Source organism: Myzus persicae, unplaced genomic scaffold, assembly GCF_001856785.1.
Source record: "Myzus persicae strain clone G006 unplaced genomic scaffold, MPER_G0061.0, whole genome shotgun sequence".
Classification (NCBI taxonomy): Eukaryota; Metazoa; Arthropoda; class Insecta; order Hemiptera; family Aphididae; genus Myzus; species Myzus persicae.
This window is the reverse complement of record NW_019104266.1, coordinates 592,601-618,656: the sequence shown is the minus strand read 5'-3', so window position 1 is coordinate 618,656 and position 26,056 is coordinate 592,601. Positions and strand designations below refer to the sequence as shown.

Here is a 26,056-nt window from a genome sequence, read left to right as displayed (position 1 = left end):
TTGACTGCTAACATTATATGGTACATAATGTTAATGCAATTTTAACCATTACCCTAGGTTTCAGCTAGGTCGTCTGTCGTGTCATGTTCTAAAGTTGAGTTTGATATTACTCTGGACATTTCCTGCAATATCATTATGGTTAGTGCATGAAACGATGATTTCAACCACTTATCAGAATGTAAATATAATAGCTAGGTATATACAATATTTGAACTAATGTTGATAAATAATTTTATTATAAACATAATATGGTGTTAAACGTATTACGCATGAGTAACAGATACAGACTTAAAAGGATTTTTTACCACATTTCGTTTATGTTGTAATTCTACGCTATGAAACCCTAAAATATTATTTCACAAAGTTCAAGTGTCTTATTACCCTTTTTTCATCCTAATAAATGTTATGTCTAAGCTTATACTTAATGTAGGTACATAATTTAATATTTAACATTTATATATTAATGTGTACAGAGACAGTACTTATATGGACATAAATTCACCTAAAAATGACAAAATATTCTAATGAATATTTATCTTTCGAAGACAACTTGTATATACATGCACTACCATATTTGTTTTATAAATTATTCGTCAGACTTTCGCTTTAAAATTTCTATCGAGAATAGTAATATAATACATTATATATTATACATTTTATTAGTTCCTGATTTTTCGAAATATTCCATTTTTTTAAATCTGAAATTTATCTTGTGATTTTGTTTTCTTTTGTTCACACATATTTTGATATGTATTTTTGTTAGTAGATTAGGAATTCAAATAAACTGTATTAAAACCAGTGTTTACAGATATATAACACAACTTTGTTGTTGGGGAGCGGGGTATATAAATGCAGTACTACATATTCATTCGGAAATCCTTTAATCTTTTCAGCCTAACATCTATGAGTAAAATTTGAAACAAGTTTTTATTTTGCAGACTAACATAAGTGACTGAAAAATAAATGTAAAGTTTATTTTCTTCCCTTACTATTACCTGCACCCAAGAATTTTCTAAACCACAATTAAGTATATAATATATTCCAATATAGAAACACGATTATGTTAAATTTATTATTGGTGACTGCTATTAAATGTTAAATGAGCTTTTTTATTAATTACTAAAAATCTATCGTTAAATAATTTATTTAATTCACTTTCGTTGATGAAACTTGTACTAGGTATATAGTTAAATTTTGTAACCAGTGATATGTACTTTTAAATAACATAATATTGTTAAGTTTTATAAGAGCTCTTTTAGAACATTTTAGGTAAATTATATATTTATAGGCTCTAAGCACTAGGTATATATATATTTTCTGAATATGTTTAAATAAGAGAACTTTTGAAGTTCACCTATTGTGATTAGATAAGTTTTCATATCCATTATAAAACAATCGACTTTTCTAGACATGTTTCTGCTACAACAATAATACTTCTTTCTGAAGTTAAAACAATTTTGTTTAGGTTATTCTTTCACACATCTCCCCGAAATATCCGTCATTGTTGTAACTGATTGTGTTTTTTGTCTTAAAAAAATGTAAAAACTAAAACTAGTTAACTACGTATTTTTATGTGTAAAATATTACTTGTTGAAACAAGTCGTTACTTATTACTATAATATATGCTACATATATTACCTCTTAAATACTTTTATCAATGACTTAGTTTTGATGGAATAATCTATTTCAATCAGTCAAAGTGAAGAGTAATAATGATATACAGTATATAAATAGAAACATTAAGATGATATAAGCACACATATTTGGTTCTGCTGTACGCCAATTTAATATGTTGTGCGTGGGTCAGAGAGGGAGAAAGCAAATAATGCTCATTGCATAATTTTGAACAATTTGTAAATTATTTCTCATTAAATGTTGCTATGAACGATTTAACATTAATTTTAGACTATTTAATTTAAAAAGGTTAAACTCTTTTCCCTATTAGAAAATTCTGTGATGCACTTTAATAATTGTAAAATTTAATATTGGACATTTTGAAAATATGATTAGCAGCAATAATATTCTCGTCAGACTAAATAAAATTAATTACCTACTTATAAGCCGTATAACTTTTTTCACATTAAAGAGTTGTCATCTACCTTAAAAAAAACATTTTACACTTAAGAAATAACTTTTCATATTTTCTTAAAATTCTGATTTAACAATATATTTCCGTTGTACAATTTTTTGGAATCTAAATGTATTTTTTGTAAATTACCAGTAAATGAGTGAAACCATAATACCTTTTGTATAATATATGATAATGATACAGATCAACTATAAGGCTTGTTTCATTTTTAAATATAGTTTAAACTTAAGATATCAAAAATTAGATAAAAATTTGTAACTTCTATAACCACTACAAGTGAACTGGTTAAATAAATATTTTATATTTAAAACCTGTTTTCAGTTGAAAAATGAAAACATTTATTATAGGTATATAATTTTTGTTATACCCAAATATTCAATATAGGTACTTACTTTATCTAGCTATTTCTACACCGAATTTATTTCGCTTAACTCGAACTATAGTTAGTTAACTGATACCTAAAATCTTTATTAATTTTAAGGTTTAGTACTTTTTTTTATAGATTTTATTGATGCACATTCTTGTCTCTGGTTTGAATATTTTCGAAATACCTTTATTATTAAGTCGGCGTACTAAAATAATGAGTTAGGTATATTTTAATATGTAGATAACATTTTATGAAATCGTTTCGAATATACCTATTTTATTATGCTTTTAGGTTTAAACGTTATTTTTACATAATATATTATGTATTTCAGTATTATAAATGTTATACTTTATATTCGTTTAATGAGGACGTATATAATACCTTTATAATATTAGGTAGATATCTTTACTCGTTCGTAATTTATTTTATTAAATTTATGATTTGATTTAACTGTAGTAATATCATATTTAGTATTTCATTTGAAAAACGTTTGTTAGTAAGCAATAATATTATATTCTATCTGCACATATTAAATTCCGGTAGGTAAATATTGTGTTCAAACTGTATTGATTTTATCCGGGTCAGGCGCATATTCGTCAACAAAAATGCATTTTATCATGTTATAAGTCATGACACTCGTAACAAATGCGTGTTCAGAGTATTTAATTTTTAATACTTAAATAACATTTTGATGACTCCTACAAAACGACGAGTTTTCTTGGATCGATGTTCATTATGATGTTCACTTTGGAGGCTGTAACATTTTTTGAGGACAATCATGTTTCAAATCGTGCCTTTTTATATATCGGTAACACACGCGTTACTTATTCAAACATTAAAATTCATAACAAACGATGTTACTGAGAGCATTGCTCGAATTGAGAAAAATGTAACAGGCAATTTGTACTCCCTGGTGATATTTACTGGGGGAGTTACAATTTAATCTGGAGAAAATATTTTCTATGCTGACCAACGATTTTAACTCCTTATTACCCGGGAGTAGAACTTGGTGAACGCTCGGGTATTCGGTTTCCGACTGCGTCTCATTATCAACTATATAGTTGCTATATATCATGATAAAACCTCTTATATCCTCGACCCTGGCCAAGTTCGTTGACTGAAGTGCTGCTGATTATATCACTAGCAGCTTTTAGTAGTCGTCAACGATTATCGCATGAATTCAACATGTGGACACGTTAAAGTCTCGTCCCTCTGCAAGAGAGCAGTGTTTACGTTTTCGGGGATGTCACGTACGACAGCGGAACACCCGTATTAGAGTATTTCGTCGGTCCCTTTCGGGCGTGGCACCAATCCTCTGTAATAATATATATAGTATATGTGAGTACGCACGCTGTTGTAATAAGGGATGACGAGTGGGGGTGAAGGTATAGGGCACGGTGGAGGAGACTTTGACGTACAATATCCCCAAGTTACATGTTTTATAATTTATATATGTATATGTATTATTGTTATTATTATTATTATTATTATATTGGTTTGGGCGCGTGCGTATACGCCGGTCTGTACGGCGGCGGCGCGATTCGATGTCGTGTGTAACCCGCGTGGCGTACAATATTATACGCGTGGTTATACCGCCGCGTGTGTGGATATAGTAAACCGCCGTCGAGACGGGCTAGAGGGTTTTTATTGATCCGTCTGCGCCGCCGCCACCCGCTCACCCGACTGCTATTTTCCCTCACGGTGGCTGTTTTAAGGGCGTGGTCCTCGTGCTCTCCGGAGAAGGGGGAGGGGGGTGAAATAAATATAAAAAAAGTCATTTTCGGTATTCATTAATTACGACGACGCCCCCGCTGCCACCAACGAATGATCGATCGAGTCACGTGCGCCAAACATATTTTTCCGTCGTTACTTGATTGATGATTAATATTCGTAACGCGAGTTTCCGCCGGATCTCCAGGATATAAATGAAAATTGAAAAAAAAATTAAATTAAAGGGGTCTGTCTCTCCCGCGCCCTCCAGCCGTCCAACCAACGTAATTCCCTGCATACTATCTACCCATTTAAATCCACTCTTTCCATATTTCGAAACCACATTTCCACAGCACGATGGTATATATTATAATATACAGTTTACGGTAAATGGTTTTCTATAACAAATATATTACATAATACGAAGCGCACTTGCTGCAGATATCCTACGCAGCGACGTTTCCTGTATAATTGATTCACTACGTGTAAAAAATAAAATTTGTCTCCGGTCTTTGCTCTTGTTGTTTTTAGGACTCGTTTTTGAATTGCTTACTTCATATTATACATAAACTATTTGAAGGGTATTATGATTTTTTCCCTTCGTTTCAATTATAGTTGATTGTTGTATGTAAAGTACATTTTCGTCATGATGAATCTTAAAGGGAAGAGGAAAAAAGTTCGAGATATTGACATTAAGCATAATACGAATTTACTGTATATTTGTTCCGAAATCATGATTAAAAAACTCATGCTTCACCGTGTAGTTGGTTTTTGCGCATTTTTGATTACCACGTTGTAAAATTATTACAGAAATGTACAATATGGTTTTTATGTTTTCCTTCGCTTTTATTAGGTACACAAAATAAATTACAATGTACAAAATAATTATGTATTTTTATATATATATTGTATTCAAAGTTTAAATATTTCTTAAATCAGAAATTTAATTGTTGAACAAGGTGCTATATGTTTACCTGTTCAAAATATTTTTCAATTAACTATACATACATTTCTTATCATGCTTAGGTTATTAGTTATTACTTTTTACTTATTAGTTATTACTAATACTATGAAAACTACATTTTAGTTAAATAATGACTTATGTATTGAGTATACAACCTATGTATGTCCCATGTTATATTATATTTTAAACTGGAATTAGATTAATTTCAATTATTAATTTAAAAATATTTATAATTTTGTTGTGGTTTTAGTAATTAATAATAAACATATTTTCATAAACAATACCTGTTCAATATTTCCATTAATGTTCCCGAGATTCTTTTAATTTTACTCTATTCCCTTGTTAATATTGTTATTCACAAATTAAATAATTAATAATCATTTTTGAAAATTAAAAAAAAAATTGTTATTTATTTGTATAAGTTAAAGTTCATTGTGCAATTTTATTCTGGCTACATTCTGCTATCATTATCTTACATCAACACCTTATCGTTTCAATAAACTATTAGTTTTTATTTAAAATTACAATAATGTTTAATGATTCTTTGAATTAATTATTGACATACAATTTATTATGATAAAAATACAATTCTTGGTTATAGTTAAAACTTTAAAAATGTAATTTTTAATTATTATACTTACCTAGTTTAATAGTTTGCCAATTATATCGTTATTTTTTATTTTGGATTTTTGTCCGATGAAATTATGGAAGAAGCAGTCCTTGTAAGTTATAATAATACAAGTTTGAAATGTATTTTGGAATTGTACTTATTATAATGATAATAAAAAGAATATTTCTTTTGATTTTCAATGTATAATATACAACTAAGGTCTTGTTTCTAAAATTAAGTCTATTGTTATTTAAAATACACTGTTATTCTTTTATCATATACTTTGTGTTTTTTAGAAAGTCATTATTTTTTTTTTTTATACTTCAAAAGAAATTACGCTTTACTTCATTATAATTGTTACTAGGTACATACTTATTTAAATTATTCTATTATTTGATCTTGTTTTAAAATAAGTACAGAATTTGTTTCCTTAGTGTAGCAAAAATAAATAACCGAAATAATGATTATGTGTGTAAAATATTATTTACTTATTATAACTGGATATTATTGTACAAGTAATGTATGTATTATCTTTATTGGTACCGATTTTTACAGTTTTGAACAATGTTTTCTTATAAAGTTTTGCCTATTTTTTTTATGAACAATGTAATTCAACAGCAGATCAGTTATAAAATAATATGAATTTCCGTAGACTTCAGAACTCGGTTTTTCTGTAGGCACGTTAAAAACAATCAACATAATTAATTCATTAAAAACAATGTTAATGTAATTAATATTCTCCTTCTATAGTTATATTTTAATTCCTTATTAAAATTTTGAATTTATGTTGTATACAGCTTGTTTTAATGTAATGAATCGTTTTCTAGCTTCTCAAAACATGTTTTATTATGTAAACAGAATGCTGACCGCAAACATTCGACCGATTGACTCAAATATTAGGTATTATTACGTCCATAATATATTATATAACAATCACGTCTGAATGTCTGAACTGTATTTCGATCCACTTAACTATTTTTTTTCCATTTTAAGTTACCTGTAACCATCGTGTGGTTAAGTCGATTATACTCAAGTGGTAATTCGTTTACAAATCGTACACATGATTTTAATATTTTTCTTATGCATATTATAATATTATATTATAGTATAAACACAGAATTTTTAATGCGATAAGACTATAATTATTGTGAATCTTTGTCGGGATAGCATATAGCTATATTTAATTAACTATTCGTTGTCATAATATTGTGCATCTTGCCAGTTTGTTTGTTGTTTTCGTCATTGTTTGAGGCTGGAAACAATGTTTTTAAAATCACAGTTTGAATCATTTTGACTACGCTAAATAGGCGGGGAGGAATGTATTTCGATTCCTGGAAGATGATCAATAACGAACTATTCCAGATTTCCAGGTCACTATGTATTGATCGCATTTCGAAGAAATAAAATCATATTATTTTATCGTAGTGTTGTTTCACGTGTAGAACCGTGTAAGATATTACGAGGAATGGTTTCGTGGAAGTCTGTCTACTCATCCTTTTATGGTATTGTATATTATATTTTACCGAATATTTTAAATAATTTTAGTTTGAAACGGTTTAACTAAATTATAAATTATGGTAAGTACTATTGTAATATATACTACTATCCAGAAAAACGCCAGTTTGTTTTTGAACAATTCAAGTATTTCACTCTTTGGTACTCTGCGACTTGTCTGTAGTTCGTTACAGCACTTCAAAATTTGACGTCCACGTTCTATACTAATATATTGTTACGCATATCCTCTCAGTCTGTACATTAATGTTAAGCATTTATTGACTATTATTTTACCGTCTCCCGGGAAAATATCTTGATCTCAAATGGTTCTTAATCCGACTGTTTTTATTTCAAACGCATCACGACTGCACTTTATGCATTTATATGCATAGTATGACTACATAATATTGTGACATTTATGCCTCACACTATTCAATGTTGCAATTTTCTTAAGTAGTTGATATGTACGACTACCGCGATCTGCTGCAAGACAATATGTGACCACGTGCGTAAGTACGTTGTTGTGTGTTGATAAGTGATAACGTGGTATTACCGTCGTATATAAACAATAAACATGCACGCTACCTATAGTATTGGGCGTTACACCAAGGGCATATACTATATATAACTTATTATTACTATTATTAATGGTCGAAGTAAACCGTGAACAATCGCATCGGCGGTCCGAGGGCGGTTGACACTCGCGTGCATCACACATGGCCACCTCGTGTGTTCAACACAGTGCTACATGCCATAATTCTAATATTGTAATAATGACAATGCGTTTTGTTTTCGTTAAAATGTTATATGTTCGAAATGTTGCTATGGCGTATGTTGCATCCCGAAAAATTAAAAAACCGCTGATCGACCTGCTAATACTAAAAAAAAACAAACAATAAAATTATAACAAAAATTATGTAATGTAACTCAATATTATTGTTGTATATTGTGGCGCGACGTATTAAATTAAACGCTTGTTAAATTTTTGCCCGTTGTCGAAAATCCAAACGTGCTACATTGAAGACATTGGAGGGGCTGGGGTGGAGGTATTCCGAGGTCGTCCGGTGAATTGTGTATTATAATATTATAATATTATTATTATAGTATAATAACATTGTGTACATGTGCGTGGTGAAAATATTCTATTATCGGGCGGCCCCACACGGTGGTGTTGAGTTGACAAAAATCGATATCAGTCGTGTAATACACCTAATATAATAGTGCGTATATACAGTATACACACTATATTATAATACTGTGATATGCTATTGTGTGTGTATGGTGCGTAAATTTCGAACGGATTGTGTAATGAGTGATTGATGAAGTTTGTGTGTGTGTGAAATGCTTTTCATACGTACTCGAGTGTTCTGCATATATTATGTAAATACATTTATTGTATACCCCTAGCTCCGTTTCGTAGATTGCCTTGGAAGTCGGACAATAATTTCTCCCTCACCGTGGTTGAGAACATTTACTTATTGCTCTCCTGTCAAGCGGACATTTCCTCGTATTTATGTTGTTTAACAAGTAGAAAGGCGCACGTCTCTTGCGAATTTGTATCACCCAGATTGATTTTTTAATAGATTCACTTTAAATTAGCGTTAAAAGAAAATATATTTTAATGAAATATATTCAGTGATATAGAAGTGTTATTATCATTTGTTGTAGCAGCTCAAGGAAATTAACTCATCAAAAATCGGGCTCCGTCTGCAGTGTTGTGCCACATTTTAATTATGAATCTATTGCAAAAAGTCTCTAGGTTTGGCCTGAGCTTGGGAAAAATGAATACGGTTGGATTGCAAAGCATGGCTATATTAACGGATATTTTTTTATAAAAAAAATATCGCTAAAAACTTTAATTGGTTTGTCTACTGCACGTGTACGCATATAAAATATAAATAACAGTTACACCCCGGGGTTATAATAAATAACTGGAAAATACGCTTAACAGAAGTCATAATATTTACGTAATTTGGTGTTTATCTGTTACATTCTCGTAGTATGTTTGAATAAATAGCTACGAGTATATTATCATTTAGTTTTGAGGGAAAATAATAAATACCCCCGAAATGGTATTATTGAACTGAGCTCCACTTTTTACGGTCTCGCGTTAGCAAAGCGACGCGGCCCCCAAATCGGTCGACGGTGGTGGCTACGGTATTGTAATAATAATAAAATAACAATAATAATAACAACAGCAGCAATAATAATAATAACAACAACAGTCCAATGTACTGTTATCGATTGTTGCCGGTAAGCGCGGATCGTTCTGCTACTAAGGGGTGGGAGCTTGCTTGAGGGTTGTTTACGCCGTCACTGCACGTCGTTTCTACCCACTTTTGCGTACAGCCAGCCTATAGACGACGACGTGCAAAAACGATCGCTGTTCACCCGAACCGACACTAAAACCGTCGTGATAACGATCGGTCTAGTACTCCAGTCCTAACTCTTTTCTTCTCCAAATCGTTGTAATGTCATTGTAAATTTACGAATTCGGTTCCGACGACGTACAGCGACATTGGGCGGCCGCGCTCGCGACGCACACGCATTCAAGGTCATTAGTTCTTTCACCTGAACGCCACCGCTCACCGGTTGGCCTTGGATTCTCCTGGCCGGTGACGGCTACCCGGCTGGCCAGCGATGTGGACGTCGTACACACGATATTATATCGGCGGCGTGCCGTCGGTTGTCCCATTGGTCCGTCGTCGTCACGGCCAAGCTGAGACTCGGTATCCACTTTTGACGCTTCGTGTATACCAACAACAACAACAACAACAACAATAATAATAATAATAATGCTTCGTAATCGTTTGTTGTTGTTGTCGTCGTCGTCGTCGTCGTCGCTTGTGGAAACTTAATACTCGGCGTGTAGTATTTGCGGTGTAAAAAAATACCTGGAAAAAATCCCATCAAGTGCTCGGCGTTAATATTATTTACTATTTTTATGACCCGCTGCAGGATTAATAATTCGTCGGGAATGTTTGCGCGAGAGAACGAGGAGGAGTGATCGAGGGGGGGGGGGTACCACCTCACGCCCTACCGGCGCTCGTCAACCCGGTCGAAGACTTTGGCGCTGTAGTTGTGTTTTCGTTGGCACCTTTTCCGTCCCGCCGCCGTATTGCAGCTGTTTGCGTGCGTATGTTTTTCTTCTTCAGCAGCCACCGCCATCTGCACCACCGCCGCCGCCGCCGTCGCCCGACAACTGCGGACGTCATATTTATAATATCGATATCGCCTTCTCGTGCGCTGTATAATAATATAGACGAATGCTTTCGATACAATCGAAGTATGTTCGCTCGGTTGAAATTACAAGACAATGACAATCGACTATCGGCGGTTTATACTTATCGGTTACCGCGACTTAACTCGATTCTGTTATTAGTTAGATTCTGTTATCCTGCGCACGTTAGAACTGCGTAAAGTATAGTGTTTTAGAGAAGCGATTTTGTGATCTGTGAGGCAAAACAATATAAACAGGCCCTTCTAACGAAACTTGCTGTTGTGTATGTCAACAGACAAATAATTCTCTTCTACACACATATCATGTAGGTAGGCTATATTAGGTGCCTACTACAGGGTTTTACATTTCGTTTTTAGAATATCTGTTCCGTAAGTTTCATTTGGATTCGTGATCTATTTGTAATCATTTGTTCGGGAAAATTATTTAATACAGTTAAAGGCGCAGTACTCTATGGAAAAGTCAGAGCAATTTTCTTTCATTTCATAGTAACTTGCAGATTTTTGAGTTGAAAATGCGCGTTATACAGAAAATTGAAAATTTTTTGTATGTTTGGCGTCTTAAAAGTTTTGCCGGGAAGATCTATTTACTAAAATTTTTTGGCCTTGTAGATTACAATATTTTCTTTAAATAATTTGACGCAGATTTAATCGGTGGTAGTACTAGTAGCATAAAAGCATATCGGTGGAATTTACATGTTATAAATTCAACCCTAAAAACGACTGTCTATAAATTGGTGGAATTTACAATTGTCCGCAATAACAGAGTTGAATTTACCGAAAAAATGGAAATTGTGGGAAAACGAGAACTGACTATCAAAATCATTTACTTATCATTTCACTCGGTTACGCACATGAGTAAAATATCAGTTGATCAGAAATTCAATAAAAATAATTGGCTATATCGAGATCTACAAATTTCATCAATTGAATTTTATTAATATAATAATATGTTTAGAGTTTGTCACCCTATAGTAAAAGTTTAAAGTCTTGGTAAAGTTATACCGCGTAAAAAAATGTTTCAGTGCAGTATAGCAACTACTCGGGTGCAAAAAGTTTGCGAGAGCTTTCAACTTACAAGTACTCAACATTTGATACATATACGTTTTAAATTCTTCAGGTTTCTATACTTCATGAACTAATTGTTTAATTTAGAAACTTAAGATATAAAATAAATTCAATTTTTTCTTTGTCAATTTTCTATAGAAGCTCGTTTAAAGTTATTTAAAAATATGTGGTTTTTACGTTTGTCAAAATGATCATATTGTAGTATCAACTTCAGTTCAAAACATTAGTTAACAACATAAATAGCTATAATAGCTATACATTATTAATAACAAAAAAACTCAAAATAAGACTTATTAGAGAATGCTACCCATGTGCGTAGTTGTCTCCGTCTTAAAAACGTTCGATACAGCAAATTTTCGTTTACCTACTCAATTTTCTAGTTACATTATAGTCGATGTTAAACATTGGGCGTGACGTCACGAATTCATTCGCCTTGGCGGTGGCCATATCATACAATATACCCCAATATTTATTCATTTGTGCTTTAATGTAAAATATCTGTTAAAGAACTAAATGTTTTCGAATTACCTAATCAGGTATATTTAAAAGTACCACATAATTTTTCTATTCGTATAATAAAAGTAATGATAAAACTTTTTAGTTAAATAGTTAAGTAAAAAATAACACTTACATTATAGTACGGATTTACTATGTAATGAACCCTATAGATTTTGAAATTAAAATTGGGGTATTTATAAATTGTTACTATATGTTAACATTCATATAGGTGATGTGTCATCTCCTAAACATTGACAAATATTTGAAATAGTAATGTTTTATATTACTGATCATTCTGTTTTCGATTGCAGATCATGATGTTTTATATATTTGATTATATTGTATTATAAATTCTACTCGAGATTTAGGAAATGGTCGATTATTATATTCATAATCGAAATGTCTTGATTTATACACAAATCGAAGTATTATATCCGATTATATTATATAATACACATAGCCACTTATAGCGTGCAGTGCGGGTTCGATCAACGTTGCGGGCTGGGCGGACGTGGGTGGGCCTCCCGTATCGTCCGCCCGTCGCGGTGTGTAATAAACTAATAACCGATATTATTTTACGCGCCGTATGATTTCGTGCGTCCGTTTCCGGAGTCGCACATGAAAGAGATTTTTTTTTATTAATGTATAACGATAACGGCAGATTTATTATTAATAACACATCGAGTGTAGAGGGGATTGTACCTACGTCTTTATGACGACGTATAGGAGGTATCATCCCTGCACTTACGATTAAATAAGAATATTGATAAGAATTTAATAACAAAACAACGAAACGGGATCATTTCTGAAAAATAAATCTATCTTAATACTATGCTGCAGATGTGTATGTCAATATGTTGTCATTCTTTCATTAAAGTAAAAATAAATAGATGTATGAGAAATGTGTTGATTTGACGATATTATTTAAGGTTTAAATTAGTCATCGGGGCTAATTAATGTTGTAATAATTAATTGTTAATATGCCAAAGATATGCACTGTTTAATAAATTGACTAAATTAATTTTAAACTTTTGGAAAATCTGTTTTCCACGTCTTTTCATTGGTTTGATGATTGTAATTAGTTCTAATGCATGGTGAGTTAACTGACCAGTTTTATTATGTATTTGAAAAATATTCGTTTTGCTGGTTCTGCAGTGTCACTATCTTGAGTTGTTGGATATGCTTCAGGACGTGGTTCAAATGTCCGAAAGTATAAACAACGAGTTAAGGAATTTCAACAGTCGAAAAGTTGATAATTGATTTTTAATTTGCATGTTTACGACTTGCCGCGAGACTATCGGTCTGACGATAAATCTAATATTGTGTTATTTACGATTTTAAGTCTTAAGCTGTAAATTCTTGTGAAAGTTTATAACGTGAATCGTTCAACCGTACAAATTGTATTCGTTTAAACATTTTTTTTTTATACTCTCGACATATTCGTGTCATTTTCATTTTATAAATAGAATTTTACGATGCATTGAAATTAAACTGTATAATTTAGAAAATGGTTTACTGTTATGTAATAATTTTACAATTGCCCTGTGTTTATATAGGTATTTTTTAAATTGTATAACTATGTAAATTATCGCGCATGGTGCTATTACATAAGTCTATACGCGACACACAAATTCAAGCCAACAAAGTAAATACCTAGGTACCGATAATGTTAATGATATTAAAATATGTTATTGTGTACATACGTGTGGTATATTATTATCTATCGTTTCATGATTTTCTAATGGGAAGGGATGGGGTTAAACATTTTTAAGTAATTGAAAAGATAACGTTTATATTTGTTACGTTTATTGTATTCATTACATGCAAATAATTTATAAGTTTATAAAATTATAAACATAGCAATTTATGCGTTTTGTTTATTTTGATTATTTTATATTTAGTTGTACTTAACCCCAGGCTCCAGCGTCAATATTGAAATGGATTATATGCATTATTTTTGTGCTATATTATATCATAGTTTACCATAGTCCGTATAGTCGTATCCTTGATAACTTATTGATAATGTTGGGTCAATTTAATATTGGATTTAGTGACGTTTATGTAATCACAAATTATAACAATAATTAAAAATCCAACGAATAGAACAAAATTTATTGAAATATTAAATTTAATAAATTTATAATTATTAATTACAAAATGTAAAAATATGGATTGTTAAATATTATATACCTATTGATAATTTCCTTTTATGTCCTACGATGTTTCTTATACCTACCTACTTAGTTTTTTCTCTATAAAATCGATTAGGTACTCTAAAATCATCCATTTTCGATAAAGCCCGTACCATGTGTAGGTCCGAACACCTAACTGTATGCTTCTCGTATACAAAAAAATGTAAAAAAAACATGGTAAGTACATTTTTGTAAATTATTGTCGGTAACTTTCGGGTTTACTATTGTTCACCCTAACGTTACACATCTATAATTAATGAAAATAAAATAATTATATGATATTAAAATTAGTTATCATAATTTATGTAATGCAGGATCATTGGAAGCACATAATATATTTTAGTTCATAAAACTGTTACGACAATACATTTATTTTACAGCATGTTAAATAAATTATTTTGTAGTAACCAACACAATTTTTCACCAATTTAATTCCTTTTAAGCTCAAAAAAAAAAAATTGCCTTGTTTTTTCCCGAAATATATACTAGTATTGAATAAACTTTTTTAACTAAAAATAATTTAATTTGTAGTAAAATTATAGAATTGAATTATTATATTTATGATTATTGGGACAGTCGCCTTTTCTACAATGTTTATTGTACATTTTTTTTGTAAAGGCAATACACTGTGATAATACATTTTAATTTTTAATTATAATAACACGTGGCCTATAGTTAAGTTTTTATAAATTATCACGATAAAATTGGATTACTTATTTACTGGGTGATTTCATTCAATATTTTTAAACTAATGTTTTCAATTTTAATTACATACATCGAATTTATAATATAATATTATATGATGAAATTAAAAATACATTTAAACATCAATATTCCTCTAGCTTTCTGTAATTGTATAGTTTTCTTTTGAAATTAACCTTATACAATATAATTTTGATAGAAAAATTAAAATACGATTTAGGCTGCTGAAGCAGGTTATTATTAATATTAAGTACCCTAGCTTATATTGATTATTAATTATTAATTATTATGAGACATAATATAAATGTTACCTCAAAGGGAGTAGGACATCGTTTATAAATATATAATGTGCATATTTTAACGGCTACGTATTACAATCCCCCTCGTAAGTTGATTTTATGCAAATTGTACAGGGATGATATTACAACTATGATATTTATTAATATAATATATTATACTGTTAAGAGTTAATGAGTAATTAAAATTAGTGAATAATATAGATTTTTGGAAATCAAAATGCCCTGCTTATGATTTATTGCTGGCAGTGTCTACTATTAAGACATGTTATCACTAAAGCAAGTATGACTTGATTGATTTTCTATTATATTGTACGTAATACTATATCTATTTATAAATCCATTGTTATTATAAACATCACATTGTATATACACTGTACATGCATGTGCTAATTAAAGCATAATAATATACTGCATTTTTAGATTATTATTTTTAACGTAACTCCTTTAACCAACGTCTTTGGAATTTGGCCAAAATCAAATATTTTTTATCGTTATACCATCTAACTATAAATTAAAAACATGACCTAAAAAATTAATTTATTAATTACAAAATCAAACTATGAATACTTTTCTAATTAATATTAACGTATTTGATTTTTAATGACTGGCCGGTAATAGAAACGATTATCCGTGGGATTTTCTCATAGGGGTTCACTTGTAGATTCAATATCCAATAGTTTTGTTTAAGTGCCTACCTTTTAATTATTTAACTACTTTCGTGCACAATTGTAAGAAAACATGAAAATCGTATGGTTAAAAAAATCTCGAAAAAAATTATTATTATTATTATTATTGATATTTAAACGAACGCGGTGCGGGGTCAAATGTGCAATGTATGACGGACTGTGATGTTATCGATGCACTCTGCCAACGATTATGTTGCATTATAATTATACCACTGTCGATAATAATAATTATAATTTAGAATAATTTGCCTAATCAGTTATCTTTAATGGTAATATTATTAGTGTTTGTTAATGTCAGCTGTTATTTATTACGGTAATTATATTATATATTTTATAAACGATGCCAGCGATCGTAATATTATAATGCACGTGATGTACGCTATGAACGGCGATGTTTTCTTTTCCCACACGGTTTGAGATCGTATAAGGCAATAGTAAAATATTATGAAATAATAATATATTGTACTACGCATATTACGAGTAGTTTTTTAAATGCTTTAAGTTGGAAAGGAACCGGATAGGCGTTTTTTTCTTTTTATAACAGTTTTCTAAACGGTGAGGCGTTTTTTTTCTTTTCTAACGGTTGACGGCGGAAAGCCATTTTTCAATATTGAAGTCGAATTTCTTTTTTTAAACTTTTTTCGAATTTCCTAAGCAGGATATATTCTTAACGTTATATTGTTGTCAGGCTGTCAAAATAATTTTGTTTGAAAAAATGTTTAATGCTCTATTCGTTTGAGTGTGGTGTGTTTATATGTTTGTAGGGTGCGGTCTTTTATGTCCGATAAACCCCTCCTTGAAAAATACCCTTCAACTATTATGCTCTTATAATAAATTAATCTATAGACCGGAAAATGTAATATTAACATGCAGCTCTTGTTTAAAAATCGCTTGACTTAATAATCGTGTGTTTAAAACTCACTACGTTAAAGTACCACCATTTATGACTGAAATAGCTAAACGCACGTGGGATGAAAAAATAATATGTCATGCCAGACAGCTTTGAAGTTTTAAGTGTTTACGTGCATACAATTTATATTGGATTTTTTTCAATATATGAATATTTTTAAACGTGGTGGAGTGCGTAATTAATTATAATGCATTTTAATAGTCGTGTACCCATATAATATTATATCAAAGAATAATTCACTCGCTGTAGGTTGATGTTGCATTTTAAATAATTATTCTACCCTTACCCATGTCCATCCGTTGGTTGTAAAAATCAAAAACGTAATGCTGCGTATTGAGCGTCCAGTGACGGTCAAGTATTATAATTATTGTATATTTTATATTAGCATTAATTACTATCAGGTGATCGCCGCCATTACGATTCAAAAATGTTTTTGAATTTTAATACTGTACATATTATTATGAACGCTTGATTGATCTGCAGCAAGTGTAAAGTTATATACGATCCGTGAACAAAGCTTTAATAGTATTATGATAATGTGATGTTTAATCTTGTTGGTATTCTTGTATGACGCATATTAATATTAGAGTTGGTCTTCTTTGATGCTAAGTCCTTTTCTCTACCGTGTAATGCGAGACGCATTATAAATACTAGCCCCGATATGCTATTGAATCGTAATTAGTCTAACTTCACAGCTTCCATGACTTCGTTTGGTCGTTGAGTCGCGTCCTAACATCACCACCTCTCTAATTTCATTTCCAGTATTCGTTTAAGCTTATGTTAGATTATAGGCAGGGCTTTTCTTATACACAGAAAGTTGGACTATACGCCCTAACATCGTCACTTGTAAAATTATGACCAGATTCAAGTCGTAACTTGAGTACCCCATATTCTTGGACTGCAGAAATATTTTATTTTGTCTACTCATTTTATAAGTTAAACGGTTAATAAATACTAAAATACAATATTGAATATATTATATTATTTATATTACTAACTCAAAAACGAACTAATCTTTCCTCAAACAAACCTATTATCTTATTATTTTATCTAAATGTGGAACTGCATAGTCCAAGTAATTTATAAGGCGTAGTGAGAGATCACTACACAGCTTACACCTGTTAAATCAAATCTGGGATGCAAGTAGTAATATCCACCGATTCTAAGTTCCCTGCTTCCCACATCTAAAGCACTCTTATTATAACATAATAATATTATATATCTATTTTTATATAAACTATAATAATTGTCGGAATTGGTAAATTGGGTCCTAAATTACCTTAGGTATCTCGGTAAATTGGATGCTGGGAAAAAGGTAGTGGGTACGTTGGTAATTGAGTTCCGGAAAAAATTGTATTACATCCATTCCATTTTTTAATGTATAATCATCTTTATTGGAAGTCAAATTTTGTAATTATGGTATAAATTAAAATATATGTGTTTGACGTATGACGCAACGTTGCAACAACACACCACACAAGCGTAGTGAGGGATCACTACGGTGCGAGACTATCAGTTAAACTACATAGTTCATCTTAAATATTTTTTTACATGAGTAATATTTTTTTTCACAGGCTGCAATCTTACAGCACACGGCCGACTATATATACCAGCTGGAGCAGGAGAAGACGAGACTTCTGTCGCAAAACTGTCAGCTGAAGCGGCTAGTGAGCAAGCAAGAGGGCGAGCTGTTGAGCACGGCCAGCGTGCACAAGAAACGTAAAATCGACGACTCCACCGGTAAGTACGTCGCTGTGCGTCTGCATTGTGGGATGGGTGGGGAGCGACGAGAGTCCGCGACGGGCGGTTTTGTCTCGTTGCGGAGCGGTGAAGCGGAGAGGGTCACCGCTGCGCGGCAAGGTGGCAGCACCTGCCGGTTATTACGTTTATATTTTTACATTCTTCTCTTTTCCGCCGCGCCGTTTAAATTGCGTATAATATTATTATCGTCATACAGATGCTGCACTCACGCACTTACTCGTTTACTATACTCTGCAATGTGAGTGTGGCGGACTCGCAGGTTTCTACACGGGAAAAATGGCATTATCCCTATTTTGTAGCGTGCGTTGGATCTCGCTTATTATTATTGTATATAATATTATATGGGTACCTATTTGAGGCAGGGGGAGAGTGAGCTAAGGACGGAGACCACTACGACACAGCATGAGCCAGGTGTTTTTATTGTTATTATATTTTATTTTACGTTTTTTCCCCTCGAGTATTATTGTGTTTTCCTCGTTTTCCGCCGTGTCGTGTTATATAATTTATAACCTATATGTATATGACGATGGGCTACAGGCAGTGTATAGGTACTATGCGTCTGTACGGTGCTCATGTAATGTGTATTCCATTCATCCGTCAAAAGAGAAAACAATAATGGAATACATAAAACCCCGAAACAAAACAAAAATTCCTAATGTGACCCGATGGAGTGCGATGGTTGTAATGATTTTTTTTGTCGTTTTTGTATAGGTGTGGTGATTTTGAACACTAACGTTGACGGTGATCATCGCAGCGGCGCGTTATCTCCTGATAATATCCAAGTGATCGGCACCTCATCAGGTACCTAATATTATAATATATTATGTGCATCCTATCTCCTAACGCGCTGTTCGTGTCATTACCGCCTTAGGCTCCTTATTTATCGTCGATCCTCATTTATCACCATCGTCGTACCGCCCCTGTAATTTAAGTCGTCATCCGCAAATAAAGGGCGGACATTTGGTTGAACTTTGGGGTGGTAGAAGATTGGCTAGTATTATGCAAAGTTAAATGACGCACTTATTCATATAATATTCATCACAAAGCACTAATCAATAAAATCACAAATAATTGAAGAAAAAATTTTCATAATTTAATAAGTACACAACAGTAGTGATACACTCGAACAGGCGGATAAAATATTTTTGTATATCCAATAAGCAACATTGCATAATATTATTGTTCTAATGATCAAAAGTCTATTAGTATCTATAAGTATATCGAAAATATTCTATCTTCTTGAAATTTGGTAGTAACTGGTGTCTGGTGGTGTAAGATGCAACTATGCAACCCTGATATAAATCTAGATGTCACTATTTTGATATTACTATGTGATCTGATTGACGATATTCTAGATAAACGGATATTTATAGGTAGTATTATTATCGGGGATCTCGTTATTTTAATAATTGGCCAGTCAATAATATAAATATACATCCTACTAATTGGAAAATAATATTTGGTTTGGTTTTTCTCATTGTTATTGTGATAATAGTTCACAAAATCGATGACTGGGGAATTTAGTAGTTTTTTTTGAGTTACCTTTCCCCACTCATCCATCAACGATGTCCGCCTTCGTACTTGCAACGTTCTCGTAACCCCGCCCCTTCCGCTGTCACCATAATAGTACAGTGACGGTTCTATGTGTAAATACGTAGTAGCTCTATTATCCACCATAGTCGTCAAAACATAAATAAAAATGATTTCATAATGTATAATATAGGTATGAATTGTGTAGCACATGAAATTACTTCTCATGCACCTATCTACGGAAAAAAGCGGGATGTTATGTGTGTACGCAAAATGTTTTCTCCCTCCCCATCCTTAAGGACTTGTCAAGAACCGCCCCTGTAATGATATAATATTATGTCATGTCGCCGCCGCCGCCGTTCTGATATTATAACAACGACTAACGGGGCAGATGCGCTTAGCGTGTCTCCGTTGTCTGGGTAGGTGAATTATATTATGTCTATTTATTGTATATTTGTATCTCGTGTCCGATCGGTTGGCGTTTTTCTTTTCGACGTTATGTATGTATGGTTTTTTCCGGAATATTCGTTTTGTCTTGTGCTCTGCGCCGAGCAAATTATGATGTTTCATACAATATTGGAATACATTTAAATATAGTAACTCGCTGTTATAAAAAAATGGATACATTCGAATTTGTTTGAACAGTAACGGCCGTTGTGTAAAGATGTCCGGCATTGCTGTGTACGCAGTGTTGTAAATAAAAGAACTCGCGTGCAGCTGCAGCTGTTAACAATAATTATTGAAAACTTGCACATAACCCAAAATTATTATTAAACAACGAAATATGGTTGAAAATAGTTTAAGTATTTGGTATTCTTTTTTCAATTTATTTTGAAAAATTAGTATTGTGTTTTCTGATAATACATTAAAAATTTTACGATAATATAGATATTATAATATAGGATAATATAGTTTGTTGTAATTATCTCTTTTTTTTATACTCCTATACTGTTTAGTTACAATTCGATATCAAAGTATAAAATATAAGTAATGACTAACGCGTAGTTCTACGAATATGTACTACACTCAATATGCTTGCCTATTTATCAAATATTAATAACGACTTATTGAGGTAGATTATACTTCTAATGTTTCAAACAGAAAAGTATGAGTTAATATTTTTTAATAAAAAATTGTTTTCATTGTTTAACTCTTAACATAAAACAAATACATACCTACATAATATAAATGTTTAATTATTTCGACCTACAAGTCTTTCATACACGAAAATCGTTAAATTTAGTGACTGAGTATAGTAAAATTGCTTGATTTTACAATTAAATTAAAATGAAAAGGTTGTTATTATCGAGGTGTATCTAGCTTAATATCGTCTTTAACCTACAATATTTTTTTTGCCTTAACAATGTTGGCCATTGATGACTGATCATATAATTACAAATATACCATACTTTTTATAATTACTAATCGGTTCAAATGTACGACTCATAATATAATTATATTAACACATACGTATTACATTAATCTGCGAAGTTGTGACCCATATGGAAAAACATAAAATATAGTTGTTTGATATGAACTTGAGTTCAAACCAATGTACTAAGGTATTGTTTGGGTTCAAGCTATCAGAGATTATACCTATCCTCTGCCACTCTGTGTTCTGTGAGAATATGTTTAACAGACAGTAGAACTATAATAGGCATTATTTGTGATGATAATATGCGTTTGTGTCTTAGCATTTTGATCTATCTTGTAAACATTAATCATTTTTCTAGATTTTGTACACAATTCCTATTTTGTGTCGTATACCTAATTAGGTTTAAAATAATACAGTTACAATAAGTATAAAGTAAATTCAAATTAATTCATCTTACCAAGTTACGAATCATTTAAAATTCAAACAGTTATCAAAATATGTAAATAATGTTGCCATGATAAATGGTTATTGTTTAAAATAGTTATACGTTTTTGTGTACAGTTAAACAAAACCATCATATTTTTCTGTGTTAAATTTAGAGTGATAATATTCAAAATCACTTCTTACTATTACTAAATAAACTGCAAATATAGCGAGTACATTAAAATAAAGGGGGTGTCTTAAATAACTATTAAATTGCGTTGTGTACTTATATATACATTTTTTTTTAACGTGGTTTATTGTACTTATTCTGTTTTATACGTCTGGGTTACGATTGTTTAATGTTTATGTATAATAATATTATGTGTGGTACATTTTGATTTATGACACATAATAACGGGAACTAGGAAGTTGATGTTGGTGCATTTAAATAATTGCTTACAAAGCGATTAGATTACATTTTTAAGTTAAATATTTCGAACTAAATTACGCGTGTTATTATTTATATGTATAGCTCTTATAGTGAATCCATATTCCATAACATGGTTCAGTGACACATGACAAGACATTTTATACATTTTTGTTTGTTTGTAATATTCTTTTGGAAGTCAGCATAAATGTTTCCTTTATGAAAATCTACGAATAAGTTAATATGATATGTTAAAATAATATTATTTTTAGTTTCTGAGAGACGCCATATACGGTTTTATAATAAAGTGTTTTTTTAAGGATCTAGCTAGTTTGAACGTTGGCGTAGGTGGAAAGAGGTTGTCAAAAGTAAAAAATTCTCGGAATCCTCCAAAATAATCAGGAAAAACTAAAAAACAAGAGAATATTTACAATATTTCAAAAAAAAAAAAAAAATAAGTCAAGACTGATTTTTATTCTAAATCATATAACTTGAAAATATGACGTTCTACATGGTTTTTTATATTGAAAATACACATGCAGAATTTTTTATTTCTGTTCGAATTTCAAATTTTGACAAAATCTTAACAATTTGCAAATTATTTTGTAGTTAAAAATGCATAGGATTTTTAATTTTACAGCTTACAATCAATATTATTTACACTAATTTTAATTTATCTACAAGTAACCACGCCGTTTTACAGTACAAAAGTATTGACTCAAGAGTAAATAATAATTAATAATACATTCGATTATTTTAAATTAGTGTAACCTTTTATATTTCTAATAGAAAAATAAATTAGGTTGTAATATAATTTGTAATAAATAGATGCTGATACGTGTGACACACTATGTCTACGCTCAAAATCGTCTTTTTGTATGCAATGATTTGGAGATTGATAAAAATATTTCACTTGCATTTCAGATAGGTACCTAACTATCCAAATGACTAATGGTAGGTTTCAAGGAATTTCTATAGTTTAATTCTTCATCTTAGTTCGAAACACTTCTGTTAGTTTTTATTTATTATTTAACCATCAAAGAAGATAAAAACCTTTGATTGGATCAATTGTATTGACCTATATGCTAGTACAAGTTTGTAACAGCCAATTAATCTGTGATTCATTATCTTTCATTGATGCAAACGCAGAATATAGTTGATATATTTTATAAATTATCTGGACGAACATTTTTTTCCTGATTAGTTTGTTTACTTTAACACTTCTGGTCCTTAAATAATGTATATTACGTAATAAGTAAAAATGCGCATTAACGGAGGCGTTTGCTGTAAAAAACAAGAAATTATACAAACAATCTAGTTGATGTTTTACCTTGTTTGACGTTTGTTTATTAATAACAATTTATATTTTAAGGTTTAGAAGACGGAGGACTGATGATCGACGAGGTAGCCGAATTAAGAGCTCAATTAGAACGAGAGCAAAGTTTACGTGTAGAGTTAGAAGAGCAAGTGAAAGTGTATTCAGCCCGTTTAGGCGAAGTGTTTGTGGACCCAAAATCTACCACAGACAACACCCAGACTACCATCCAATACCATCATAATACAAACACGGTAAGATGATCATTCAATTTTAGTTGTTGTCTTTTAAGAAATTCATTTAACAAAACAATTTTTTTTATATTCCAGTGTGTGGTTGGCGAGGAAGCTGGTATGGAGATTATCGAAGTGAACGAGTCTGACAATCTGGTAATCCAGCGAGAGCCAGAAGAAGATATTCCACTGGTTAAGACTGAGATCACCGATGCACCTGAAGATGATCGATTGAATCCAGTCAAAGAAGAGCCAGTTCCACAGCAGCAGCAAGTACTGCCGTCCGCGCGTGTTTACCTCACCAGTACCTCCAGACAAAATTTGGAGACTATTGTCGAAGCGATTAGACACCTAGAGGGTGATCACCTTTTTAGTGATGATCATCAGGAAGCACCCCTTGCGCTGACCAAACACGCGGCGACTAGCAATCAGAAATTGCTGAAGGTAAGTTTTGTTTAGAACATGCTTTCAAACTTGAATTGCTGTATATTTAACATACATTTCTTTTTATAGGTGGAAATGAATCCTTTCCTCCAGTTCCACAGTGGTTCTCAGACTCCTCAGGGTACAACGGTGGTAACATCAAATAGTCCCGTACGGCCGTCCAGACCTGGTGTTATTGTTGGCAAACAAGCTTCGTGACTTCATTAATAAAGGTGGTTGTACAGTTTATGTTACTACCAACCCTCATTTCTCTTCAATATCTTCTTAAAAAAAATTCTGAAACACTATCTTGTATAAGAAAGTTTATACTGTTTCAGATTTCTATACAATTTCCCGATACATGTTATATGTTATTATACTCAATTGGATATGACTTATGTTTATACATATTTAATACATTTATGTTAATGAACATTTTACTATTGTAAATACTAATTAGAATATTTACAAACATATTAGTTCTCATGATGCCACAAGTGAATACCGTTTATACAATAATGTTTTGGGCTTCTTATATTAAATGTGTCTGATAGCAAATTACAATGTTTTAATATAAATTGTTTGACAAATAATAGCTATTAGCTATTATTATAATTATGTTCAATGTTTAAAGATTTTGACTACCAATTGTGTTTCCATAAGTCATTTTTCTTTTACATTTATTCTATATTTGTATAATTTTGCATACAATTTTTTTTATATATATTATTATGTATATATTAAGATTTTTTGTTGAAAAATGTTTTATGAATTTTCAGTTTGCAATATATTGTTATATTTAACATTTAACCTCAACTATTTGCAATATAAAGTATACGCAGTAATAGCAATAGAAATTCTTACATTTTTTTAATTTACTATTGTTATTTAAATATTATTACTTAAAATGTAATGAATAGGATAAAATATTTTTTTTTAATTTATTAATTTATTATTATTATTTTTTTTTTAGAATATAGTTTTCTTGTTATATTTGTCTTTATAAAATCTTAAAACGCCCTTTTTTATTTGTATACAAAAAAATCGGTGCTATTGATTTTGGGTTTTTATTTATGTAATTTGTTTGTCGTATTATTCAAATTCATTCAATTTACGTGGATTGAGCGATAATGTTGCTTGCGTGGTGTACTTGTGTCCTGGGGGTCACAGTGTATAATATGTTCCTCGGTCTTCTTATATTTTGAATGTAGGTAATGAAATTATCAATGGCCAGTTATTGAACATTTAGCAAAATTTAATGTTGTTTTTCTTCTTATTATGGATACAATAATTTTTGTTATAATATTCAGATCCAGTATTCTTGCTTTGTTATGTCTAAACAAAAAGTTATAAAAAAAGGAAAAAAAATAATAATAATAAAAAATAATTAGTGTATTTATTGTATTTATATACACCTTCAAATATTTAATTATATAAATTTAAAAATTAAATACAAGGAAAAATAATTGTTGTTTTTCATATTTAGCATATTACTATTAACTTAATATAATTGTATTATTATTATTATTATTATAATTAATTAGGTATTATTTTGTATAAAAGGAAGAGATTTGGAGTGAAAAAATATTATTAAGTAAATGTTGTACGCCATTATCATAATCATTTTATTAATATTAAGATTTTTGGGAATTGGAGACTGATAAAATCAATTCTTTTTGAGTTTAGAAACTCGTTTTAAGCAAAATTAAATAAAATTCCTATATTGAAAAAAATGTACCCTTA

The 26,056-nt window shown here is 30.9% G+C and overlaps 1 protein-coding gene across 2 annotated transcripts in view; it reads left to right on the top strand.

The window, feature by feature from the left end:
- Window positions 1–25,001, top strand: part of LOC111040699 (transcription factor AP-4) — a 34,141-nt gene extending 9,140 nt beyond the window's left edge. The window contains exons 3-7 of one of the 2 annotated variants that reach the window (XM_022324707.1): window positions 18,401–18,566; window positions 19,299–19,388; window positions 23,715–23,911; window positions 23,987–24,334; window positions 24,404–25,001. In XM_022324707.1, coding sequence (XP_022180399.1) covers window positions 18,401–18,566; window positions 19,299–19,388; window positions 23,715–23,911; window positions 23,987–24,334; window positions 24,404–24,532 — 930 coding nt within the window. In that variant the 3' untranslated portion in view covers window positions 24,533–25,001. The remainder of the gene's footprint in view (window positions 1–18,400; window positions 18,567–19,298; window positions 19,389–23,714; window positions 23,912–23,986; window positions 24,335–24,403) is intronic. The other variant, XM_022324708.1, reaches the window with a different exon arrangement.
- The last annotated feature ends 1,055 nt before the right edge of the window (window positions 25,002–26,056 follow it).